This window comes from Pelodiscus sinensis, chromosome 11 (assembly GCF_049634645.1).
Source record: "Pelodiscus sinensis isolate JC-2024 chromosome 11, ASM4963464v1, whole genome shotgun sequence".
NCBI classification, from domain to species: Eukaryota; Metazoa; Chordata; order Testudines; family Trionychidae; genus Pelodiscus; species Pelodiscus sinensis.
The window spans coordinates 45,306,653-45,328,673 of record NC_134721.1 but is presented as its reverse complement, the minus strand read 5'-3'; the positions used below and the strand labels follow the sequence as shown (position 1 = coordinate 45,328,673).

Here is a 22,021-nt window from a genome sequence, read left to right as displayed (position 1 = left end):
GGCTGGTCTGCCCCACGGGGCGTGAGCCCAGCGACCAGGAGCTCCGGGTCTGGCCCGCGGCCCCAGGCAACGGGGTGGGGAGAGACCTGCCTTGATGCCCCTGGGCTCCGGCCGCCCAGCTGGGCAGCAACTCGGCAGCGGGAACCCCAGCAGCCTGGCTGTGGCTCTGCCCCCAGGCGGGAGCCAGTTTACCTGCTGCCCCCCAGGGCTGGGAGCCAGCTGGGCAGGGCAGGAGAGGTCCCAGGGAGTGCCCAGTGGAGAGGGGCCCGGGACATGGCACGTGGGCAGGGCTGGGCTGACAGCTGATGGGATCCAGGTCACCGAGGTGGACAAGACCCGTCCAAAGGGGCGAAACTGGGGCACCCTGCCCCCTCTCTCCAGTCTGGCTCCACAGCCCGCACAGCCTCCCAGCTCCGGCATGGGCTGTGGGGCTGGCCCCCGGAAAGCACGAGCCGCAGGGTCAGCAACACCAGGACAGTGTGTGCGTGTGCGCGCACGTGTGTGTGTGTGTGTGTGTGTGTGTATGTGCGTGTTACAGGTGTGCATATGTACAAGGGTGTGTATGTGTGTGCATGTCTGTGCACACGTGTGTGCACGCACGCTTGTGTGCATGGGTACAAGTGTGTATGCATGTGTGCATGTGTACAAGTGTGTGTATGCGTGTACACGTTTGTGCATGTGTACAAGCGTGTGTATGCGCATGTGTACATATACATACATATATAAAATAAATTAATGTCGATTCTCTTACATTATTTCGATTAGCAGCAAATCAAGTTGTAGAGACTATTTAGTTTCGACACAAGCTCAGAGGTGGAACCACAACGCTCAGCGGCGCGCCCCCGGCGGCCATGGGGAAGGCCGTGTCTCTCCATGCTGTGGGGCAGGGTGTGGGTCCAGGCAGAGGGCAAGGGCTCCGGTTGTAATATCAGGTCAGGCGTTGAAGTCCCCACCCTCCTGGGGAGTGCGTCAGGCAGAGGCCTGTGGCCAGGGTGCCCTCAGCTCACCCCACACACTGCCCTCCTTGGCAGGGGGGAGACCACGGCTGTGGGCAGCCACAGAGCAGCAGCCGTGCCAGGATCTTCCATGAGCCAGACCCTGTGGGCGCCACACTGGGCGTGGGATCTACCCCCGCAAGAGGCAGTGAGGGCTCTGAAGGGCACGTCCGGCCTTGTGCCGCGGCAGGGAAAGAAACCGAGGCGCAGGGCCAGACGTCCTCCATCCCACCCATTCCAGTTCCTTTCGCTGCCCCTCCCATGGGCAGCACTCACAGCTCACAGCCGGCCCGCAGTGAGGTAGGGAAGTAGCAGTCCCATTTTACAGATGGAGAAACTGAGGCAAGTTCACCTAGCCGGGAAGAGCGCCCATTCCCGTGCTGCAGCCACTAATCCTGTGTCTCTTGGTGCTTCTCGTGCCCCAGCCGCATGGCCCAGCAGGGCTGCACCCACCCCCACTGGGGGATTGCTCGGCTCCCCCTCGCTGTGTTTGCTGGTGGTGACGGGCTGGCCCGCCCCTGCGGGGAAAACCCCAGTGGCGCCGAAGGGCCGGGTCGCGGGGCAGAGCGGGCAGCAGGCGGGGCAGGGGAGCATGGCTTAGCCAGCCCCGTTGCTCAGGACGCAGGCCGGGGCGGGAGGGCACCTGCTGCTGCCCTCTAGTGGCTGCCCCCGCTCTTGATGCCACCCGTCGCCCAGTCACTGATGATGAAGCTGAGACTCATGACCATGAAGAGCACACCAAGGCCCGCGAAGCCGGCAGCCTGAAAGAGACATGGGGGGCAGGAGCTGTCAGCCCGCTGCCCGTAGTGCCAGGGAGCCAGCCACTCCCACCTGTGTCCGCACATAGCTCCGCCCACCTGTACCCGTCAGGCACCTGGCTCCACCCCCAAGCCTGCCCACATATCCCTCAGAGACGTAGCTCCACCCCTAGCCCCGCCCACCTGCCACCCTCACATACCTAGCTCCGCCCAGACCCTGCCCACCTGTATCCTTCAAGGACATAGCTGCACCCCCAACCCCGCCCACCTGCCCCCCTCACGCACCTAGCTCCGCCCCAACCCCGCCCACCTGCCCCCCTCACGCACCTAGCTCCGCCCCAACCCCGCCCACCTGCACCCCTCACGCACCTAGCTCCGCCCCAACCCCGCCCACCTGCCCCCCTCACGCACCTAGCTCCGCCCCAACCCCGCCCACCTGCACCCCTGACGCACCTAGCTCCGCCCCAACCCCGCCCACCTGCACCCCTGACGCACCTAGCTCCGCCCCAACCCCGCCCATCTGCACCCCTCACGCACCTAGCTCCGCCCCAACCCCGCCCACCTGCACCCCTCACGCACCTAGCTCCGCCCCAACCCCGCCCACCTGCACCCCTCACGCACCTAGCTCCGCCCCAACCCCGCCCATCTGCACCCCTCACGCACCTAGCTCCGCCCCAACCCCGCCCACCTGCACCCCTCACGCACCTAGCTCCGCCCCAACCCCGCCCACCTGCACCCCTCACGCACCTAGCTCCGCCCCAACCCCGCCCATCTGCCCCCCTCACGCACGTAGCTCCGCCCCAACCCCGCCCACCTGCACCCCTCACGCACCTAGCTCCGCCCCAACCCCGCCCACCTGCACCCCTCACGCACCTAGCTCCGCCCCAACCCCGCCCACCTGCACCCCTCACGCACCTAGCTCCGCCCCAACCCCGCCCACCTGAACCCCTCACGCACCTAGCTCCGCCCCAACCCCGCCCACCTGCACCCCTCACGCACCGAGCTCCGCCCCAACCCCGCCCACCTGCACCCCTCACGCACCTAGCTCCGCCCCAACCCCGCCCACCTGCACCCCTCATGCACCGAGCTCCGCCCCAACCCCGCCCACCTGCACCCCTCACGCACCTAGCTCCGCCCCAACCCCGCCCACCTGCATCCCTCACGCACCTAGCTCCGCCCCAACCCCGCCCACCTGCACCCCTCACGCACCTAGCTCCGCCCCAACCCCGCCCACCTGCACCCCTCACGCACCTAGCTCCGCCCCAACCCCGCCCACCTGCACCCCTCACGCACCTAGCTCCGCCCCAACCCCCCACCTGCATCCCTCACGCACCTAGCTCCGCCCCAACCCCGCCCACCTGCACCCCTCAGGCACCTAGCTCCGCCCCAACCCCGCCCACCTGCACCCCTCACGCACCTAGCTCCGCCCCAACCCCCCACCTGCACCCCTCACGCACCTAGCTCCGCCCCAACCCCGCCCACCTGCACCCCTCACGCACCTAGCTCCGCCCCAACCCCGCCCACCTGCACCCCTCAGGCATCTAGCTCCACCCCAATCCCACCCACCTGCACCCCTCACGCACCTAGCTCCGCCCCAACCCCGCCCACCTGCACTCCTCACGCACCTAGCTCCGCCCCAACCCCGCCCACCTGCACCCCTCACGCACCTAGCTCCGCCCCAACCCCGCCCACCTGCATCCCTCACGCACCTAGCTCCGCCCCAACCCCGCCCACCTGCACCCCTCACGCACCTAGCTCCACCCCAACCCCCCACCTGTATCCCTCACGCACCGAGCTCCATCCCAACCCTCCACCTGTACCCCTCAGGCACCGAGCTCTGCCTCAACTCTGCCCATCTGGGTCCCTCCCTCAGCGGTGCCCCTCCCCCAATGCACGTGTCATGTTTCCCCCCTGCAGGGCTCCCACTAAGAGTCTCCGGGGTGTCAGATGAGAGGGGGTGACGTGTGAGGGCAGGGTCTCTCCCTGGCTCTGGGAGGGCTGTGGGGACTAGTGGTTAGGGGTTGGGGGGCTGAGCTGCGGGACTCCTGGGTATAGCCCATGCTGTAAACACACTCCCTTGCTTCTGACACAGGAGCCACGGCCCACAGCCAGAGGGCTCCGGGGGTCCCCTACGCGTGTGCCCTCCAGGAGGGAAGGACACTGGAAACGAAGGCCCCTGGCTTCAGACCACTGGTGGCCAGTAATGCGGGGCGGCTTGAGACACGGCACAGCCGCGCCGATTGCCCTGCAGGGCTCGGCTGGCCCCCACGGCCACGTCGGTGCCCAGGCCACGCCCTGCCGCGCCCCTCGCCCCACGACGTACCAGGAGCTTGGGGACGGACTTGGCGGGTTCCTTGTCCTTGGGCACGATGCGGATGTAGAAGATGGCCGGGAAGATGAAGATGAGACAGGGGGCCGACGTGGCACCTGGAGAACAGCAGGAGAGGGTGGGTCCGGGGGGCTGGCTCTTCCCCACTCCGGGGGAGAAAAGCACTCCCGCCCTGGGGGGCAGATGCCAGGAGACCCCCCACTTCCTCCCCAAGATGCCAGCTGGAAACACTAAACCCGCGTCTGTTTGTTATCAAGCCCGGTGTAAGTACCTGGGGGCGACCAGTGTGCATCTCTCTCACGCTGAGACGGGGCCCACGGGCCACCCACCCTGGGTAAAACAGCCACCGCCGAGCGGGGACTGGTTTGGGGGCCTGGCCCCACTGGGGCTCTGCTCCCGGCTGTTGTAGCTGGCTCTGCGTCCGTGTTGCTCTGCAGGGGGCTGAGCAGAGGGCAGGTAGACGTGACGGGCCAAGGGTGACACCCCACAGGGGGCCCTGCAATACGATCCCGGGTGCCCGGTGGCGCTGGGGAAGGAGAGGCTGGCCGGTGGGGGGCGGGGAGGGGAGGGGACTGACCGATCAGGCCGAAGATGCCCAGGATGGAGGGGGCGAAGATGACCAGCAGGTTGATGGCGATGAGCAGCACCACGGCGATCACCGTGTGGCGGACCCAGCTGAAGTCCTTGCCTTGGAACAGCATCTGCTGGATGGCGCGGCGCACCTGCGGGGGAAGGGCGCAGATTGCATGTGCCCTCACCAGGGCCTCTGGCCTGCTCACCCACACCCGCCATGGCCTGGGCACTGGATGTGCCCCTCCCCAGGGCCTCTGGCCTGCTCGCCCACACCCGCCATGGCCTGGGCACTGGATGTGCCCCTCCCCAGGGCCTCTGGCCTGCTCGCCCACGCCTGCCATGGCCTGGGCACTGGATGTGCCCCTCACCAGGGCCTCTGGCCTGCTCGCCCACGCCCGCTATGGCCTGTGCACTGGATGTGCCCCTCACCAGGGCCTCTGGCCTGCTCGCCCACGCCTGCCATGGCCTGGGCACTGGATGTGCCCCTCACCAGGGCCTCTGGCCTGCTCGCCCACGCCTGCCATGGCCTGGGCACTGGATGTGCCCCTCACCAGGGCCTCTGGCCTGCTTGCCCACGCCTGCCATGGCCTGGGCACTGGATGTGCCCCTCACCAGGGCCTCTGGCCTGCTCACCCATGCCCGCCATGGCCTGGGCACTGGATGTGGCCCTCACCAGGGCCTCTGGGCTGCACTCGCCCCAGTCCCTGGCCAGCCCCCTGATCCCAGCCCCCTTCCTGCCGTTTGTGTCGATGTCCGTTTCCTGCTGTTCCCGTGCCCACTGCGACCTGCGCAGGGCTGGGCCTCGCCAGAAAACCACGGGCACTTGCCAGGCCACCACACTGGGCTGTCCTGAGTGCCCACGGCCCACCCCGCCCCTGGCCTCTGCTGGCACTGCCCACAAGCCGCCGGCTGGTGCCCACGTGGGCCGTGCAGGGACCAGGGCCCACGGTGCCAGTGTCACCCGGGGAGGGGCGCGCACAGGGAACAGCCCACCCGAGGCTGGCGGCGCTACGCCTACCGGGAAGAGGACGATGGGCACCGTCAGCGTCACGGCGATGAGCACGGCCACGCGCACGCACAGGATCAGCACGTCGAAGGGGTCCACGTAGCTGTAGGTGTGCAGCAGCTCTGACTCCACCCGGCCTGCGGGCACAGCCTGCGTCAGCGGAGCCCCTGCCACCGGCCAGCCTGGGCTCGGGGAGGGCTCCGCTTGTGAGCCTTGCAGCCCAGGGAGCTGGCAGGTGCTGGCTGCATCCCTCGGGGCTGGCAAGGGCAGGGGACGGCCTGGAGCTCACAAGGGGCAGGGGCTGGTGCAGGGTGGGGGCAGGAGCGGGGCGTGGGCGGGGCTGGTGCTGGCTGGGGCGTGTGGAGTAGGCTTGGGTGGGGGAAGGAGTGGGGCGCTGGCGGGACTGGTGCAGGCAGGGGCTGGGGCAGGTGGGGCAGGTGCAGGCAGGGGCTGGGGCAGGCTGGGGTGGTGTGGGGGCTACTACAGGTTGGGGCGGGCGTGGCAGGCACAGGGCAGGGGCTGGTGCAGGCTGGCTCAGGTGGGGGAAGGCACGGCGGGGCAGGCGTGGGCGGGGCAGACAGGGGCGGGGCAGGTGCGGGCGGAGCAGGCATGGGCGGGGCAGGCACGGGCGGGGTAGGCGCGGGCGGGGCAGGCAGGGGCGGGGCAGGCAGGGCGGGGGGCAGGCGCGGGCGGGGCAGGCCGGGGCGGGGCAGGCGCGGGCGGGGCAGGCGTGGACGGGGCGGGTGGGGGCTGGGGCAGGCGTGGGCGGGGCAGGCAGGGGTGGGGCAGGCGTGGACGGGGCAGGCGCAGGCGGGGGCAGGCGCGGGCGGGGCAGGCAGGGACGGGACAGGCAGGGCGGGGCAGGGCGGGGCGGGGCAGGCAGGGCGGGGCAGGCTGGGGCGGGGCAGGCCGGGGCGGGGCAGGCCGGGGCAGGGCAGGGCGGGGCGGGGCGGGCCGGGGCGGGGCGGGGCGGGCAGGCCGGGGCGGGGCAGGCGCGGGCGGGGCAGGCGCGGGTGGGGGCTGGGGCAGGTGCGGGCGGGGCAGGCAGGGCGGGGCAGGCGCGGGTGGGGCAGGCAGGGCGGGGCAGGTGCGGGTGGGGCAGGCGGGGGCGGGGCGGGCCGGGGCGGGGCAGGCAGGGTGGGGCAGGCGCGGGCGGGGCAGGCAGGGCGGGGCGGGTGGGGGCTGGGGCAGGCGCGGGCGGGGCAGGCAGGGCGGGGCAGGCAGGGCGGGGCAGGCTTGGGCGGGGCAGGCTGGGGCGGGGCAGGCAGGGCGGGGCAGGCTTGGGCGGGGCAGGCCGGGGCGGGGCAGGCTTGGGCGGGGCAGGCCGGGGCGGGGCAGGCTTGGGCGGGGCAGGCAGGGCGGGGCAGGCGTGGGCGGGGCAGGCCGGGGCGGGGCAGGCTTGGGCGGGGCTGGGCGGGGCAGGCAGGGCGGGGCAGGCTTGGGTGGGGCAGGCCGGGGCGGGGCAGGCTTGGGCGGGGCAGGCAGGGCGGGGCAGGCGTGGGCGGGGCAGGCTTGGGCGGGGCAGGCCGGGGCGGGGCAGGCGCGGGCGGGGCAGGCCGGGGCGGGGCAGGCTTGGGCGGGGCAGGCAGGGCGGGGCGGGTGGGGGCTGGGGCAGGCGCGGGCGGGGCAGGCAGGGCGGGGCGGGTGGGGGCTGGGGCAGGCGCGGGTGGGGCAGACAGGGCGGGGCAGGCCGGGGCAGCACTCACTGTAGAAGGTGAGGTAGCCGAAGAGGGCGGCCAGGAAGTACATGAGGTACATGACGAGGATGGAGATGTTGGCGATTCCCTGCATCTTCTTCTTGGAGGGGCTGCGGGACGCGGGAGCAGGTGACATTCGCTAGGTGCCGGCAGCTCTCAGCCCCCCCGTGCTGCCCCCCTCGAGGCTGGGCCCTGCCAGGCGGCTGAGCGAGCCCCCTTGCCCGGCGCAGACAAGGGCTCCTGAGCAGACCCAAGGTGCCAGCTGGCGCCCAGCAGCAGCGGCTCTTGGCAGGGGCCGCACTGACCTCTGGCGGGGGCCTCGCAGGCTCTGCCCTGCATCTCCGCCGGAGCGCAGGCTCCCGCCGCCAGCTGGGCGCACAGACAGCACGGGAGGCAGGAAGCTCCGGGGTGGCCCAGGAAAAGGGGGCGGGGCTGTCGGCCGGGGTCTGGCCAGGCAGCGGCGTGGGCGGCACGGATCACGGGCCCCCAGAGTGGCCGTGGGCGGCTCCCATGCTGCCAGATGCCCAAGCCAGAGAACAGCTGGGGGGGGGGGCAGAACCTGCTGGAGCAGAGCCCAGACTCAGGAGTCCCAGGGCAGCGGAGGTGGCTTGGAGCAATAGGGGCCCTGGACCAGCCACAAGGGGGCCCCTCTCGGCATCGCCCCATTGCCTTCCATGGGGCCACTTTCAGTGCTGGGGCCCCGGGGCTGCCCCCATCTCAGCCACTGCCCCCCATCCCGGTCCCCCAGGACTCACTCCTTCAGCTCCGTGTAGATGGGCAGCACCTCGGGGTGGCACACGAAGGCGAAGGCCATGATGGGGATGGTGTAAGCCGTCTGCAGAGACACCGGGGGTCAGAGGGGCGGGGGCACTGCCAGGGAGAGCGCCCCGGCTGCCCAGGCCGGGTCCCTGTGGCCGGGCGTGGCCCGGGGCGGGAGTGGAGCAGGCAGGAACGCCAGGGGAGGGCGTCGGATGAGTCTGGGTCCCACCAGCCGGGGACGCCCAGCTCCCCCTGAGAACGGAGCATCTCTGGCCACGCGGGACCAGAGAAACGGGGGCCAGGCACGGCCCGAGGGCAGGAAACCCAGGCACCCTGTGAGCCAGCCCTGCCGTCCAGGGGCCCGAGTAGAGACCTGGGGCTTGGCCGGGCGGCGGCAGGGCCAGGCATGGGCACAGCAGTCGAGGGAGACACCTGCACCCACAGCCAGGGAAGGGCCAGCCCCACCCATGCGGGGCAGCAGAACACGTGCATGTGCACAGACACGCATGCACGCACACGCGTGTGCACACAGACACACACACTGCCGTACACACACGCACACATGTGTGCACACAGACACACACACTGCCGTACACACACACACACACGCGTGTGCACACAGACACACACACTGCCGTGCACACACACACACGCATGTGCACGCGCACACACTGCCATACACACACACACGCGTGTGCCCGTCTGCAGGTGCGGGGCTCCTGGCCAGCCTGCCCGGTGCCCGGCGCGGGCGTACCTGGGAGTTGAGCGTGAAGAGGCTGAAGGCGCAGGCGTAGTCGGGCGGGTGGTCGCCGGCGCTGCCCTGGCTGTGGCTGAGGTTGCTGGTGCCGTTGCTGCCCCGCTCAGGGAGGGGGCAGGGGATCTGGAACTTCTTGTAGATGACCTGGGGGGGAGAACACGGTCGGCGCCCAGCCCCCGAGGCCCCTGCCTGCGATGCCCAGTGGGGCCCACGAGCCGCCACCAGGAGCCCGCGGCTACGGCCCCTTCATGCCCGGAGCCGACGTTCAGCCCCGCTGGGCTCCGGAGCCCTGGGCCGCCACTGGCCCGACTTTCCTGCACCGTGGGCTGAGGCCTGCCTGGCCAGGGGCCTGCCCACGGCTCCTCATGCCTCCCCGGGGCCAGGGCACGCGAAGGGCCCTGGGCTTCTTCCGTCGGGCTCACTGCACCAGCCACCTCGGAGCGAACCTGCGGTGAGCCGGAGCCAACGGCACCGACCCCCCGGCCGCGCAGCCCCCAGAGCTGCCCAGTGGGCGCATGAGACGGGCGGGGCAGCGAGCTCCAGCCGGGGCGGTGCCCCCAGGAGAGCCGGTGCCAGGGCTGCAGCCCAGCGGCACTGGGCGTGTCCCCGGCCCGGCACACTCACCGAGATGAGGAAGAAGACCATGCAGCTGAGGGAGAACCCACTGGTGTAGCCCAGGTAGCCTGGGGAGAGAGGAGAGGGGCTGAGCATGGGCCGAGCTGGGGTGTCCCAGCCCTCGCCCAGGGCCCACCTGGGACTGGCCTGCTTGGGGGTGGCGGGGCCCCATGGCAACAGGGTGGACTCCCCACTCCTCATGCTTGGGCCCCAGGCCTGTCTTGGGCTGCCACCAGGCCCCGGCCGGACTCTGCACTTGGCCCAGGCCCACGTGGGGCGTGTGGGGGGGGGCTGGCCAGACACCTAGCGCCCCCCCGATCCCAGCGAGAGAGACCCGCCGGCCCCGACACAGGCTGGTCTTACCCTGCCCCCCAACCCCTCCCTGTCCCCCTGACTCCCAGCCCCCGCTGCCCCCCAGCTAGCCCCACACGGCGCTCGCCTGCCCTGCACCCACGATGCGCCCGGGCCCCTCTCTCCGGTACCCAGCCCCGCGAGGGCGACTCACCCAGCTGCTTCATGAGGGCCAGGGGCAGGATGACACTGACGGAGATGAGGATCACCAGGTAGTTCCCGTTCAGGTACCAGTCCCTGTGTGACGCAGCGGGGGGGCTGTCAGTCACTGCCGTGTTTTGGGGGGGGCCGGGGGACAGAAGATGCCCCCTGGCTCTGGGAGCAGGACAATGGAGGCGGGGCTGCCTGGGGGCTCAGGGACCAGTAGCGGATGTTTTAGACCAAGGAAGGGGGGTTCAAGGCCCGTGAGCCCCTACCCCAAGAGGACTGAGGCTCTGCCCTGGCTCCGCGGTTAACATTGATCCCAAGCTAGGCCGTGTCTGGGAACCAATAACCCTTCTACTCGACTGGCCGGTGGAGAGTCCCCTCTGGCTGCGGACGGGGTGCAGGGCCGGGGCTCCCCGACGCGCCGTCACACCCTGCAAGCCAAGAGCCAGCTCAGGCCCTGCTCTGCTGGGCTGGGGGGCTAGCGGGCCTGGGGCTGGCTCCGGTGACGCCCCGACCCAGCCCTGCGGTGCCCCTCACTCCGCACCCACAGCCCCACGAGCCCGCCCCGGAAGGACAGCCCAGTCCTGCCTGGACCCGCAGTGGTGCCCTGCGCTGCCCGGGGAGGCTCTGCCTCACGGCACGTCTGCCTGCCCCCGGCCGGGAGCTGGGACAGAGCTGGCCCTGTGCAGGGAACACTGAGCCTTTGACGGGCCTGGCGCTCGGCCTGGCCACACGGAGCCGGCTCTGCAGGGCCAGCGCCGGGGCCGCTCGGGCTCCATGCAGCCACTGGCCGGGACCAGATGCCCTGTCTCGTGGCCTCCCGGCTTCCTGCAGCCAGTCCCCCCCTGGCTCCTCCAGGCTCCTCTGGGGGGCCCCGGTACCTCTGGGGGGTCCCCGGGTATCAAGTCAGGGCCGCACCAGGGAAGCCAGGTGCAGGGAAGCCTAGGAGTGCGTGGGCACCCGCAGCCCTGGTGGGGCCCACTCGCCCATCGTGGGGCTAGCGATGGGGGGGCTCTGTTGCCATGGGAACAGCTTGCAGCGCTCCTTGTGGGCAGTCTGACTCAGGGCCTGGATCTCATCTCAGCCACCCCTCTGTGCGCCCGGGGTCGCGCCGCTAACGCCTCCCCGGCACGGGGCCCAATCCACCGATTTGCTGCTGCCCGGCTCACATCAAGTGGCGGGGAGTTCCACAGCCCACGAGCCACGGCTAGAGCCCTGGCTCAGCCCTTCCCCCATCAAGCAGGCCCGGGAATGATCAGTGGGGTCTGTACAGGGCAGATAACCCTAAGTGCTAGCTAGCGCCGGGTGGGCCTGCGTGCAAGGTGGGGCGCGGGGCTCTGAGCAGTGGCTGGTGCCAGGATCGGGCCCTGCGAGTGGCTGCCAGGCCCAGAAGTGCCCTCACCAGGCCCTGCCCAGGCCAGGTCCAGCTCCGCACTCCTAAGAGGTCGGGGCTGGATGGGGGAGAGACGGGCTCAGGGTGTGTGGAGGGGAGGGAAGGGGGGGTGTCTGCTCTGTGACCCGGGGTCCCCCCTGCACTGGGCTGTGTGATTCCCGCTGACTCCCCCACATGTGGATAACAAGGCTCTTTCGGGGGGGGGGGGACACAGGGAGGGAGGCGGAGGCGAACACCTGGTTAGGGGCAGGGTCTGGGAACTGGAGCCATGAAGGAAACAGACTAAGGAGGGGCTGGAATCGAGGGGCCCAGGGACCCATCTCCGGGCTGAGGCATCCTGGCCCTGACTCCTGTAGCCGCGTCCCGTCTGTGCTGGGCTGTGCCCCGGAGGAGCAATGACCCCCCGTTCTACCGGCTGGCCCAGTCTGTTCGTGCTGCTGTGGGGGTGCAGGGTTGGGGGACCCCGACGCGCCGCCACAGGAGCGACCCGCCCTTCGGCCTCGCGGGCACCGGGCATGGAGCCACCTCTCCCAGCCTGCGGCCTTCAGCTGCCACGTTAACCCCTCGGGGCCCAGAGGCGGCAGCTGCCCAGGCAGGAGCCTGACCCGGGGAAGGCGCGTGCCCAGCAGGGAGGTGGCTCTGCCCAGGGACGGGGAGCGGGGATTGGACGTTCCCGCCAGTTTAATCCGACACCGAGGGCTTATTCAGCTCTGGCATCGGTCTAAAATAGACGGGACTTGATCCGGCCAGATCCCTGTGCGGGCTGGAGGCCAGACCAATGGGCAAGGGGGAGCGGCTAGAGGGGAGGAGCACAGACAGTGGGGAGGGAGAGGGGACTTGCCCTGAGCAGTGGGGGAGAGACGGGAAGACTTGCCAGTGTGGCAGGACACAGACCCAGGCTGCTACAAACAGTCGTCAGGGGGCCTCACGGTGAAAGCATCAAGGTGGGGCCCCATGACTGAGCTGCTTTGTGGAGGGGTGTTGTGCCAGGCCTCAGTTTCCCCAGCAGAGGGGTGTTGTGATATGCCTCAGTTTGCCCAGCAGAGGGGTGTTGTGATAGGCCTCAGTTTCCCCAGCAGAGGGGTGTTGTGATATGCCTCAGTTTCCCCAGTGGAGGGGTGTTGTGATATGCCTCAGTTTCCCCAGCAGAGGGGTGTTGTGATATGCCTCAGTTTCCCCAGTGGAGAGGTGTTGTGATATGCCTCAGTTTCCCCAGCAGAGGGGTGTTGTGATATGCCTCAGTTTCCCCAGCGGAGGGGTGTTGTGATATGCCTCAGTTTCCTCAGCTGGCCAGGGAGATGGGCCCAGGGAGGTGCAGTGGTGGGGAGGCAGGAGATGACCCAATGGCCAAGAGCAGGCGGCTGGAGTCACAGGGAACATTCTCCCACACAGGCAGGGGCCACATTCAGTGCAGGTCACGGGCAGATCAGCTTTCGCTCCATTTGATCCCCAAGGACGCCGGTCCCCAGCCAAGCACAGCCCAGGCTGAGCTGGGGGGGCTGTGGGTCGGGAGTGAGGGCGGGGCTGGTGGGAGCTGGCGGGGCTGTGGGTCGGGAGTGAGGGCGGGGAAGGGGGAGCTGGCGGGGCTGTGGGTCGGGAGTGAGGGTGGGGCTGGAGGGAGCTGGCGGGGCTGTGGGTCGGGAGTGAGGGCGGGGCCGGGGGGAGCTGGCAGGGCTGTGGGTCGGAAGTGAGGGCGGGGCCGGGGGGAGCTGGCAGGGCTGTGGGTTGGGAGTGAGGGCGGGGCCGGGGGGAGCTGGCGGGGCTGTGGGTCGGGAGTGAGGACGGGGCCGGGGGGAGTTGGGGGGGCTGTGGGTCGGGAGTGAGGGCGGGGCCAGGGGGAGTTGGGGGGGCTGTGGGTCGGGAGTGAGTGCAGGGTCAGGGCGGTGTCGCTGGCTGGGGGGCGCAGGGTCAAGGCGCTGTCCCTGGCCAGGGGGCACAGGGCCAAGGGGCGCAGGGTCAGGGCGGTGTCGCCAGCCGGGGGGCGCAGGGTCAAGGCGCTGTCCCTGGCCAGGGGGCACAGGGCCAGGGGGCGCAGGGCCGGGGGGCGCAGGGTCAGGGCGGTGTCGCCGGCCGGGGGGCGCAGGGTCAAGGCGCTGTCCCTGGCCAGGGGGCACAGGGCCAGGGGGCGCAGGGTCAGGGCGGTGTCGCCGGCCGGGGGGCGCAGGGTCAAGGCGCTGTCCCTGGCCAGGGGGCACAGGGCCAGGGGGCGCAGGGTCAAGGCGTTGTCGCCGGCCAGGGGGCGCAGGGTCAAGGCGCTGTCCCTGGCCAGGGGGCACAGGGCCAGGGGGCGCAGGGTCAAGGCGTTGTCACCGGCTGGGGGGCGCAGGGTCAAGGCGCTGTCCCTGGCCAGGGGGCACAGGGCCAGGGGGCGCAGGGTCAAGGCGTTGTCGCCGGCCAGGGGGCGCAGGGTCAAGGCGCTGTCCCTGGCCAGGGGGCACAGGGCCAGGGGGCGCAGGGTCAAGGCGTTGTCGCCGGCCGGGGGGCGCAGGGTCAAGGCGCTGTCCCTGGCCAGGGGGCACAGGGCCAGGGGGCGCAGGGTCAAGGCGCTGTCCCTGGCCAGGGGGCACAGGGCTGGGGGGCGCAGGGTCAGGGCGGTGTCGCCGGCCGGGGGGCGCAGGGTCAAGGCGCTGTCCCTGGCCAGGGGGCACAGGGCCAGGGGGCGCAGGGTCAAGGCGTTGTCGCCGGCTGGGGGGCGCAGGGTCAAGGCGCTGTCCCTGGCCAGGGGGCACAGGGCCCGGGGGCGCAGGGTCAGGGCGGTGTCGCCGGCCGGGGGGCGCAGGGTCAAGGCGCTGTCCCTGGCCAGGGGGCACAGGGCCAGGGGGCGCAGGGTCAAGGCGTTGTCGCCGGCCGGGGGGCGCAGGGACTCACGTGCTTTTCTCCTCCAGGTTGAGGAAGGTCTGGATCACCAGCGGCACCTCGGACTTGACGATGTACAGGTAGCTGGACATGGCTGTGGGGAACAGAGGGGCCACCTTACCGGTGCCTGCCAGCCGCTGCCCGCCCAGCCGCACCGGGGAGGGGTCTGTGCCCAGGCAGGGCGCGCCCCGGGTGCTCACGGGCACCAGCCGGGCTCCGTGCCATGCGGGGCAGGGTCCCTGGGGTGTGTCCACCCCCGCCTACCTCCGATGTTCTGCAGCGTGATGGCCACGGCCGCAGCCAGCTTCCCCGGCGTGCCGAAGGCCCGGTAGCCCAGCTGCTCGTAGGCCCGGATCCCTGCAGGGGCAACAAGCGGGTGAGGGGAGCCACAGTGGCCACGCTGGGGGGGCGGGGGCTGATCCGTCCGCAACCTCCCGTCAGCGCAAACCCCACGCGTGGCAAAGGCTGCCGCACTGGGTGCCCGAGTTCAGGAGCACCCAGCCCTGTGGCCCCCTGGCTGGCCACAGCCACACAGGGTGGGGGTGCCAGGAGACGGGGGAGAGGAAGCAAACGGAGCTGGGCCCGCTGGGGGAGACTTACCCACAATCCCCGAGGACTTCAGCAAGAGGTGGATGGAGTAGCTGGACAGCAGGGCCACGGTGGTGAGCAGGAAGCTGGGAGAGGGGAGCTGAGTGAGCCGAGGGCAGAGCCCCGCCTGTCGGGGGGCCCAGGGATACCGCGGAGGGCCAGATTCTCTGTGGTGTGCAGCCCCCGGCACACCCATTACCTCGGGCCCGCAGCCCCTCCGTGCCTCAGTTTCCCCTTTTGGAGCGGGTGGGGGGCTGGGTGTGTTTCTGACACAGGGAGCTGGGCAGATTCAGCAGCCAAAGGGAACCACAAGCCGCTGGTGAAACCCCACTGGTTCAGTGTGGGGTGCAGCCAGGCCCCTGCCCTGCCCCACGGTGGGGCTCCCAGCACGCTGCAGTCAGCCTTTGGGGGCCCCTCAGTGCTGGGGAAGAGCGGAAGAGCTGCCCCCAGGCAGTGGGTCCTGGAGCCTGCAGCTGCTGGGGGGGTGGAGAGCCCCAGTTCACCCTGCGATCCCATCGCCCCAGGCCGGGCCCACATCTCCAGCTCATCCCACGGGGCCCCGCCGTCCTGGGGCCACCCCACACGTATGTGGGGAGCTATCGCCCCCAGCCCGCCCCTGGCTGCCAGTCATGCCCCAGGCCTGTCTGCGGCCTTGGCCTCCCCTTGCCAGCAAGGAACAGAGCAGGCCCCAGCTGGCGGCCACCGAACCTCCAGCCGTGAGGCCAGCTGTGCCCCTGGGGCCCATGAGCGCCAGCCGGGGGGCGGGGGCGGGCGTGGGGGAGGGGAAAACACTCAGCATCGGGGAGCAAACACCCCGAGCGAGCCCAGAGCCCACCCGGCTAAGCCCCTTCCGCCACAGGAACAGCCTTGACCACACGGCTCCACAAGGACCCCAACCCAGCCAGGCAACCCCCCCTTCCTCCCACTCATCCAACCAATCAAACACCCACCCACTGACCCAACCCACCGTTCGCTCTGCCACCCAGCCAATCAACCGCCCACTCGCGCACCCGACCAGTCAACCATTCGCGCAAACATTCAACTAGCCACCCAGCCAACCATCTCTCCAGCTGCCAGCCAGCCACTGCCCGGCCCTCCGTCACCCAGCCGTTCAGTCGCCCAGCCCTCCGTCACCCAGCCGTTCAGTCGCCCAGCCCTCCGTCACCCAGCCGTTCAGCCGCCCAGCCCTCCATCACCCAGCCGTTCAGCCGCCCAGCCCTCCGTCACCCAGCCGTTCAGCCGCCCAGCCCTCCGTCACCCAGCCGTTCACCCGCACAACCCTCCGTCACCCAGCCGTTCACCCGCCCAGCCCTCCGTCACCCAGCCGTTCACCCGCCCAGCCCTCCGTCACCCAGCCGTTCACCCGCCCAACCGTCCGTCACCCAGCCGTTCATCCGCCCAGCCCTCCGTCACCCAGCCGTTCACCCGCCCAGCCCTCCGTCACCCAGCCGTTCAGCCGCCCAGCCCTCCGTCACCCAGCCGTTCAGCCGCCCAACCCTCCGTCACCCAGCCGTTCACCCGCCCAGCCCTCCGTCACCCAGCCGTTCACCCGCCCAGCCCTCCGTCACCCAGCCGTTCACCCGCCCAGCCCTCCGTCACCCAGCCGTTCACCCGCCCAGCCCTCCGTCACCCAGCCGTTCAGCCGCCCAGCCCTCCGTCACCCAGCCGTTCAGCCGCCCAGCCCTCCGTCACCCAGCCGTTCACCCGCCCAGCCCTCCGTCACCCAGCCGTTCACCCGCCCAGCCCACCGTCACCCAGCCATTCACCCGCCCAGCCCTCCGTCACCCAGCCGTTCACCCGCCTAGCCCTCCGTCACCCGGCCATTCACTCAACCAAACAAACAACATTCACCCACCCACTCAGCCAACCAATCAAATGTTCACTCACTCAAACCCAGCCAATCAGCTGGCCACCCACACACCCAGTCAACAATCTACCTAGCCACAAGATCAACCAACCAGCCCCCACCGCTGCTCACCCACCCACCCCGCCAAGCACTCACCCAGCCACCCACCTAGAAATGAGCAGCAGCTCCACTCGGCCCCAGGGCCCTGGGAGCCGGGTCCCACCCACAAGATTGTCTGCAAAGCTGCCCACCTGGGTCAGTGCCCCTCCTTGGCTGCCCGACCTCCTGCCTCGGCCAGCGGATCCACCGGCTCCTCGGTAAGGCTGATGCCTGAGGAGGGTGCCCGCCAGCTGATCTGCACCCTGCTCCCCAGCAAGGCGAGGGGCCGGCGTCTCCGCAGGCAGCGAGCGAGATGGGAGCCCACCCGGCCCCGGCCACCGGGCTCCGTGGCACGGACAGGCGCAGTGCTGGTGCCCAAAGCGGGTGGTGGGGCTGGGGCTGCTGCCCCCCACAAGCCCATCACCACCTTGCGCTCTGGGGCTGGCTGGGGGGATCTTTGGGGAACCATCTGGGGGCCAGGCTGTGGGTGGAGCTGCATCCTCTGGCTCCATGGGGAGCTGGGCACCCCGCACAGCCCCTGCCCCCCAGCCATCTGCACAGCCTAACTGCCGGGGAGGGAGGAACCTCACAGGTAGCCCGGCCCTGGCCCGCACGCGGCTCCCCACCGGCCCTCCATTACCTCTGCCCAGGCCCCTGCCTCCTGGCAGTGGCCTTGGCAAGGTGTGGGAACAGCCGGTTCTCCCAGCAAATGCAGGGCCCGGGCCGGGCTCCGCTGAGAGCTGCCCGTGGGGCTGGGAGAGCCAGGGCCAGGAGCTGGGGGATGGGAATCCTGCCCCTTGGCTGGAGGGCAGCAGACACGGTACTGTAGAGGTGGCTGGTTCGGGGCACACGTGGCCCTGTCTCTATAGCAGCAGGGTGCCTCACACATGACCCATGAGTCTGCGCCTCAGTTTCCCCAAGGAACTCGCCCAAACAGTCTGTGGCGGAGCTGGGACCTGGAGCCAGGTCTCTTGCCAGGCAGGCAGCGCCCGACCCGCTAAGCCCCGGGCAGGGAGAGAGGCTAAGCCGTGGGTCCTGCCAGTGCCACCTGCCACCCGGCACTCAGCCACGGCCCCCCAGCTCTGCCTGCTCCCGCCTTGACCCGCCTGGCCACCAGGCACAGGGCTGCCAGATGGTTTCAACAGAAATACCGGACACTCGTGACATGACATCACAATCGACATCCTCGTTAGAAAATCCCGGACACTTCTATTGTCTCACGTCTATTGTCTCAGTGTATTTCCCGCACAGACAGCTCCAATACCGGACCGTCGGGTTCAAAGCCGGACACCTGGCAGCCCTGGCCAGGCAGCGCCACCGCCCGGGGGTTCGCTTTGCCGCCGTGCCCGCGCTATGACTTGCTGGCACTCCCTGTTTGAACCCCACAGTGCCCCGAACGCCACCCCAGCCCCGCCCCCTGCCCTGCCCCAGCCCCGCCCTAAGCTCCACCCTAGCCCCCGAGCCGCGCCCCCACACTCACAGGAAGAGGAGGATGCCGGTGTTGGCCATGGCGTAGGCCAGTCCCAGGATGCCACTGCCCATGATGGCGTTGCTGAGGTTGAACACGGACATGCCGAAGGACGTCTTCCCTTCGAACTGCACAGAGGGGACTCAGCGTCATGCGCCATGGCTGGGCAAAGCCCGGCCCCCTGCGCTCGATGGACACGCCCCTGTGAAGCCCCGCCCCACCCCAATGGACACGCCCCCACAGAGCCCATCCCCCTGCCCCGATGGACACGCCCCCACAGAGCCCATCCCCCCTGCCCTGATGGACACGCCCCCGCAGAGCCCATCCTCCTACCCACGATGGACACGCCCCCGCAGAGCCCATCCCCCCTGCCCTGATGGACACGCCCCCGCAGAGCCCATCCTCCTACCCACGATGGACACGCCCCCGCAGAGCCCATCCTCCTACCCACGATGGACACGCCCCCACAGAGCCCATCCTTCTGCCCCCGATGGACACGCCCCACAGAGCCCATCCCTCTGCCCCCGATGGACACGCCCCACAGAGCCCATCCCCCTGCCCCCGATGGACACGCCCCCACAGAGCCCATCCCCCTGCCCCGATGGACACGCCCCAGCAGAGTCTGCCCCCCATCCCTGATGGACACGCCCCCACAGAGCCCATCCCTCTGCCCCCGATGGACACGCCCCCACAGAGCCCATCCCTCTGCCCCGATGGACACGCCCCCACAGAGCCCATCCCTCTGCCCCGATGGACACGCCCCCACAGAGCCCATCCCTCTGCCCCGATGGACATGCCCCCACAGAGCCCATCCCTCTGCCCCGATGGACACGCCCCCACAGAGCCCATCCCCCTGCCCCGATGGACACGCCCCCACAGAGCCCCGCCTGATGGACATGCCCCAGCAGAGTCTGCCCCCCATCCCTGATGGACACGCCCCCAGGGAGCCCTGCCCACCGGCTCCACCATTCACAGAGCGACACCTTCAGTGCACCCAGCGAGCCCCCGCTGTGGCAATGTGGGGACCGAGCCCATCGGCAGAGCCTCTGGGCATCTCCCACCATCCCTCTGCCACTGACCGGGTAGCTACCTCCTTTAGCTCCTGCAACTTCCCTGATAGCCCCTCACCCGCCATGGCCTGCCTCCCTGCCCCAAGCCGCCCCTCGGCCTGGCTCTTCACCGCCAGCTGGGGCTCCCTGTGCCCGCACAGCAGGGCCAGCACACGGCCCGGCCCGTTCGCCTGGTGCAAGCGCCCCCCCAAGGGGCATGGGGCGGCCAGGGCGGGATTCCACGAGGCTCCGCGCACACCGGCCCCGCATCCCAGCTAGGAGGTGCCGGGTGTCTCTGCTCGGACAGTGGCATTCGCCGGCCGGGAGGGACGCTCCCGCCCCACGGAGCGGGCCCGGCACCATCAGGAGCACCATGGCGGCTCGTCAGAGGGGCAGAGATTTCTCTCGATTGCCCCCTGCCTCCGCCCCTGCTGGGAATTGCTCCCCAGCGCTGCACTAAGCTGGACAGGCTGGGGGCGCGGGGGATGAAAAGCCCTGACAAGGAGCAACCGGATCTTTTATGCTCCTTGGGCTGGGCAGGGCCAGGACCCAACGATCCCCAGGCTTAGCCCGGGCTGGCCCTGGCGGGCGGCTGGAGCCTGCTTATCACACTAAGCCTGGGGCTCATCTGGGCGTGTCCGCGTTTACCTGCCTTAATCTGGCAAAGCCCTCGCCGCTTTCTGCCTCCTCGTTACCCCGGCTTAGAGCAGCCATGCCCAGCCCCGGAGCCAAGGCAGAGCAAGGGGCCCCGCAGGGCCCTACCCCGCTCCCCGATTCTCAGCACAACGGCTCTGCAAATGGTGAGCAGCAGTGGTAGGTTTTTATCCTCTAGGCTGACCTGCCACTAGGGGGCAGTGGGCCACATGCTAAACGGGAGGCTTGGGGTGAGACCAAAGATCTCTCCAGCTCTCGGTGCCCCTCGAATGGGCTCCGGGGGCAGCCCACGGGGGCAGGGGACGGACCCGGCTCTGCCCTCCGCCACCCAACTCTGCAGGGAAGGGCAGTGGGTCTGTGCCCCCACAAAGCAGTGCGAGGAGGAGCCCAGGCTGCAGCCACCCGCCAGCCCCTCCCTGCCCGGACTCACATCCGTGAAGTGGGTCTGCTTCTTGTCGGGGCCGTGGGGCAGGAACTCCTCCATCTCCGCCACGGCGGGCTGGCCCTCGTCAAACCTGGAGAGAAGAGCTGTCATGCCACCGACCCGGAGGAGTGCCCCCTCGGTGCCACCTGGGCTGCCTGCTGCCCCTCCCAGGCTCCAAGGCAGAGCAGGGCCGTGCCACTCCATCCCCTCCCGCTCCCCCTGCCGCCGCCCCAGGGCGCTCTGCTGGCATGGGGTGCTAGCCTGGGGGGAGCCTGATCTCCGATGGCATGGGGGCGGGGCAGCTGAGGGTTCCTGAGTGGCACCGATCCTTTGCCCTTCTCCCATGGGCTCGGAGTGCCCCACAAACACCATCCCCTCCAGGCCGGGATCCCCTGGGGAAACTGAGGCCCAGCGAGGTTGGGACTTGCTCAGCACACGCCCTGCTCCAGGCAGGACCCAGCAGACCCCAGCTCTCTGATGTCCAGTCTCGATAGACCCCCCCCCTGCTCCTGGCCACAGGGTGTGTGACCCCCAGTCAGTTCCCCCAGGAAGTTCTCCCCCTGCCCAGGCTGGAGCCGGCCCGTTGTCAGACTGCGCCATGCTGCTGGGGGTCTGCACAGAACCTGCTGCCCCCCCCCCCCGTCGCTCCACCGGGCTGGCCCCATCCACCCGCCTCTCGGCCGTTCTGAAAGCCTAGCAATGGGGCGCGCTCGTATGGATGCGCCTGAACAGCGAGCGGGATCCAAGGGGCTGCCCCAGCAAGACCCCTAAGTGGGGATCAGACCCCCCCCGGCTCTGCAGCCTGGTGCCTTTGCTTTCTCGGCTGCCCGGGGCAGAGCCGTGGGGGGCTGGCACTGGGGGCTGCAGGGCAGGAGAGAAAGGCACTGGCAGAACTGGGGGGCAGGGCTGGTCTGGCAGGGGTTGCAGGTCAGGAGTGAAGGGCACCTGGGGGGGCTGGCCTGGGCTGGCAGGGGCTGCGGGTTGGGAGCGAGGGGCACCGGTAGGGCTGGGGGGCAGGCTGGCCTGGGTTGGCAGGGGCTGCGGGTTGGGAGCGAGGGGCACCGGTAGGGCTGGGGGGCAGGTTGGGCTGGGCTGGCAGGGGCTGCGGGTTGGGAGCGAGGGGCACCGGTAGGGCTGGGGGGCAGGCTGGCCTGGGTTGGCAGGGGCTGCGGGTTGGGAGCGAGGGGCACCGGTAGGGCTGGGGGGCAGGCTGGCCTGGGCTGGCAGGGGCTGCGGGTTGGGAGCGAGGGGCACCGGTAGGGCTGGGGGGCAGGCTGGCCTGGGCTGGCAGGGGCTGCGGGTTGGGAGCGAGGGGCACCGGTAGGGCTGGGGGGCAGGCTGGCCTGGGCTGGCAGGGGCTGCGGGTTGGGAGCGAGGGGCACCGGTAGGGCTGGGGGGCAGGCTGGCCTGGGTTGGCAGGGGCTGCGGGTTGGGAGCGAGGGGCACCGGTAGGGCTGGGGGACAGGCTGGCCTGGGTTGGCAGGGGCTGCGGGTTGGGAGCGAGGGGCACCGGTAGGGCTGGGGGGCAGGTTGGGCTGGGCTGGCAGGGGCTGCGGGTTGGGAGCGAGGGGCACCAGTAGGGCTGGGGGGCAGGCTGGCCTGGGTTGGCAGGGGCTGCGGGTTGGGAGCGAGGGGCACCGGTAGGGCTGGGGGGCAG

General features: G+C 70.3%; 1 protein-coding gene across 1 annotated transcript in view; it reads right to left on the bottom strand.

The window, feature by feature from the left end:
• Positions 1 to 742: 742 nt before the first annotated feature.
• SLC38A3 (solute carrier family 38 member 3) overlaps positions 743 to 22,021 on the bottom strand; it is a 42,023-nt gene continuing 20,744 nt past the window's right edge. The window contains exons 3-16 of the mRNA XM_075939547.1: positions 20,371 to 20,455; positions 18,250 to 18,365; positions 14,837 to 14,910; positions 14,501 to 14,593; positions 14,249 to 14,330; positions 9,995 to 10,077; positions 9,499 to 9,557; positions 8,872 to 9,018; positions 8,114 to 8,193; positions 7,368 to 7,468; positions 5,674 to 5,798; positions 4,660 to 4,804; positions 4,077 to 4,180; positions 743 to 1,756 (exon numbers count right to left, since the gene is read on the bottom strand). Of these exons, the coding sequence (XP_075795662.1) occupies positions 1,652 to 1,756; positions 4,077 to 4,180; positions 4,660 to 4,804; positions 5,674 to 5,798; positions 7,368 to 7,468; positions 8,114 to 8,193; positions 8,872 to 9,018; positions 9,499 to 9,557; positions 9,995 to 10,077; positions 14,249 to 14,330; positions 14,501 to 14,593; positions 14,837 to 14,910; positions 18,250 to 18,365; positions 20,371 to 20,455 (1,399 nt within the window). The 3' untranslated portion in view covers positions 743 to 1,651. The remainder of the gene's footprint in view (positions 1,757 to 4,076; positions 4,181 to 4,659; positions 4,805 to 5,673; positions 5,799 to 7,367; positions 7,469 to 8,113; positions 8,194 to 8,871; positions 9,019 to 9,498; positions 9,558 to 9,994; positions 10,078 to 14,248; positions 14,331 to 14,500; positions 14,594 to 14,836; positions 14,911 to 18,249; positions 18,366 to 20,370; positions 20,456 to 22,021) is intronic.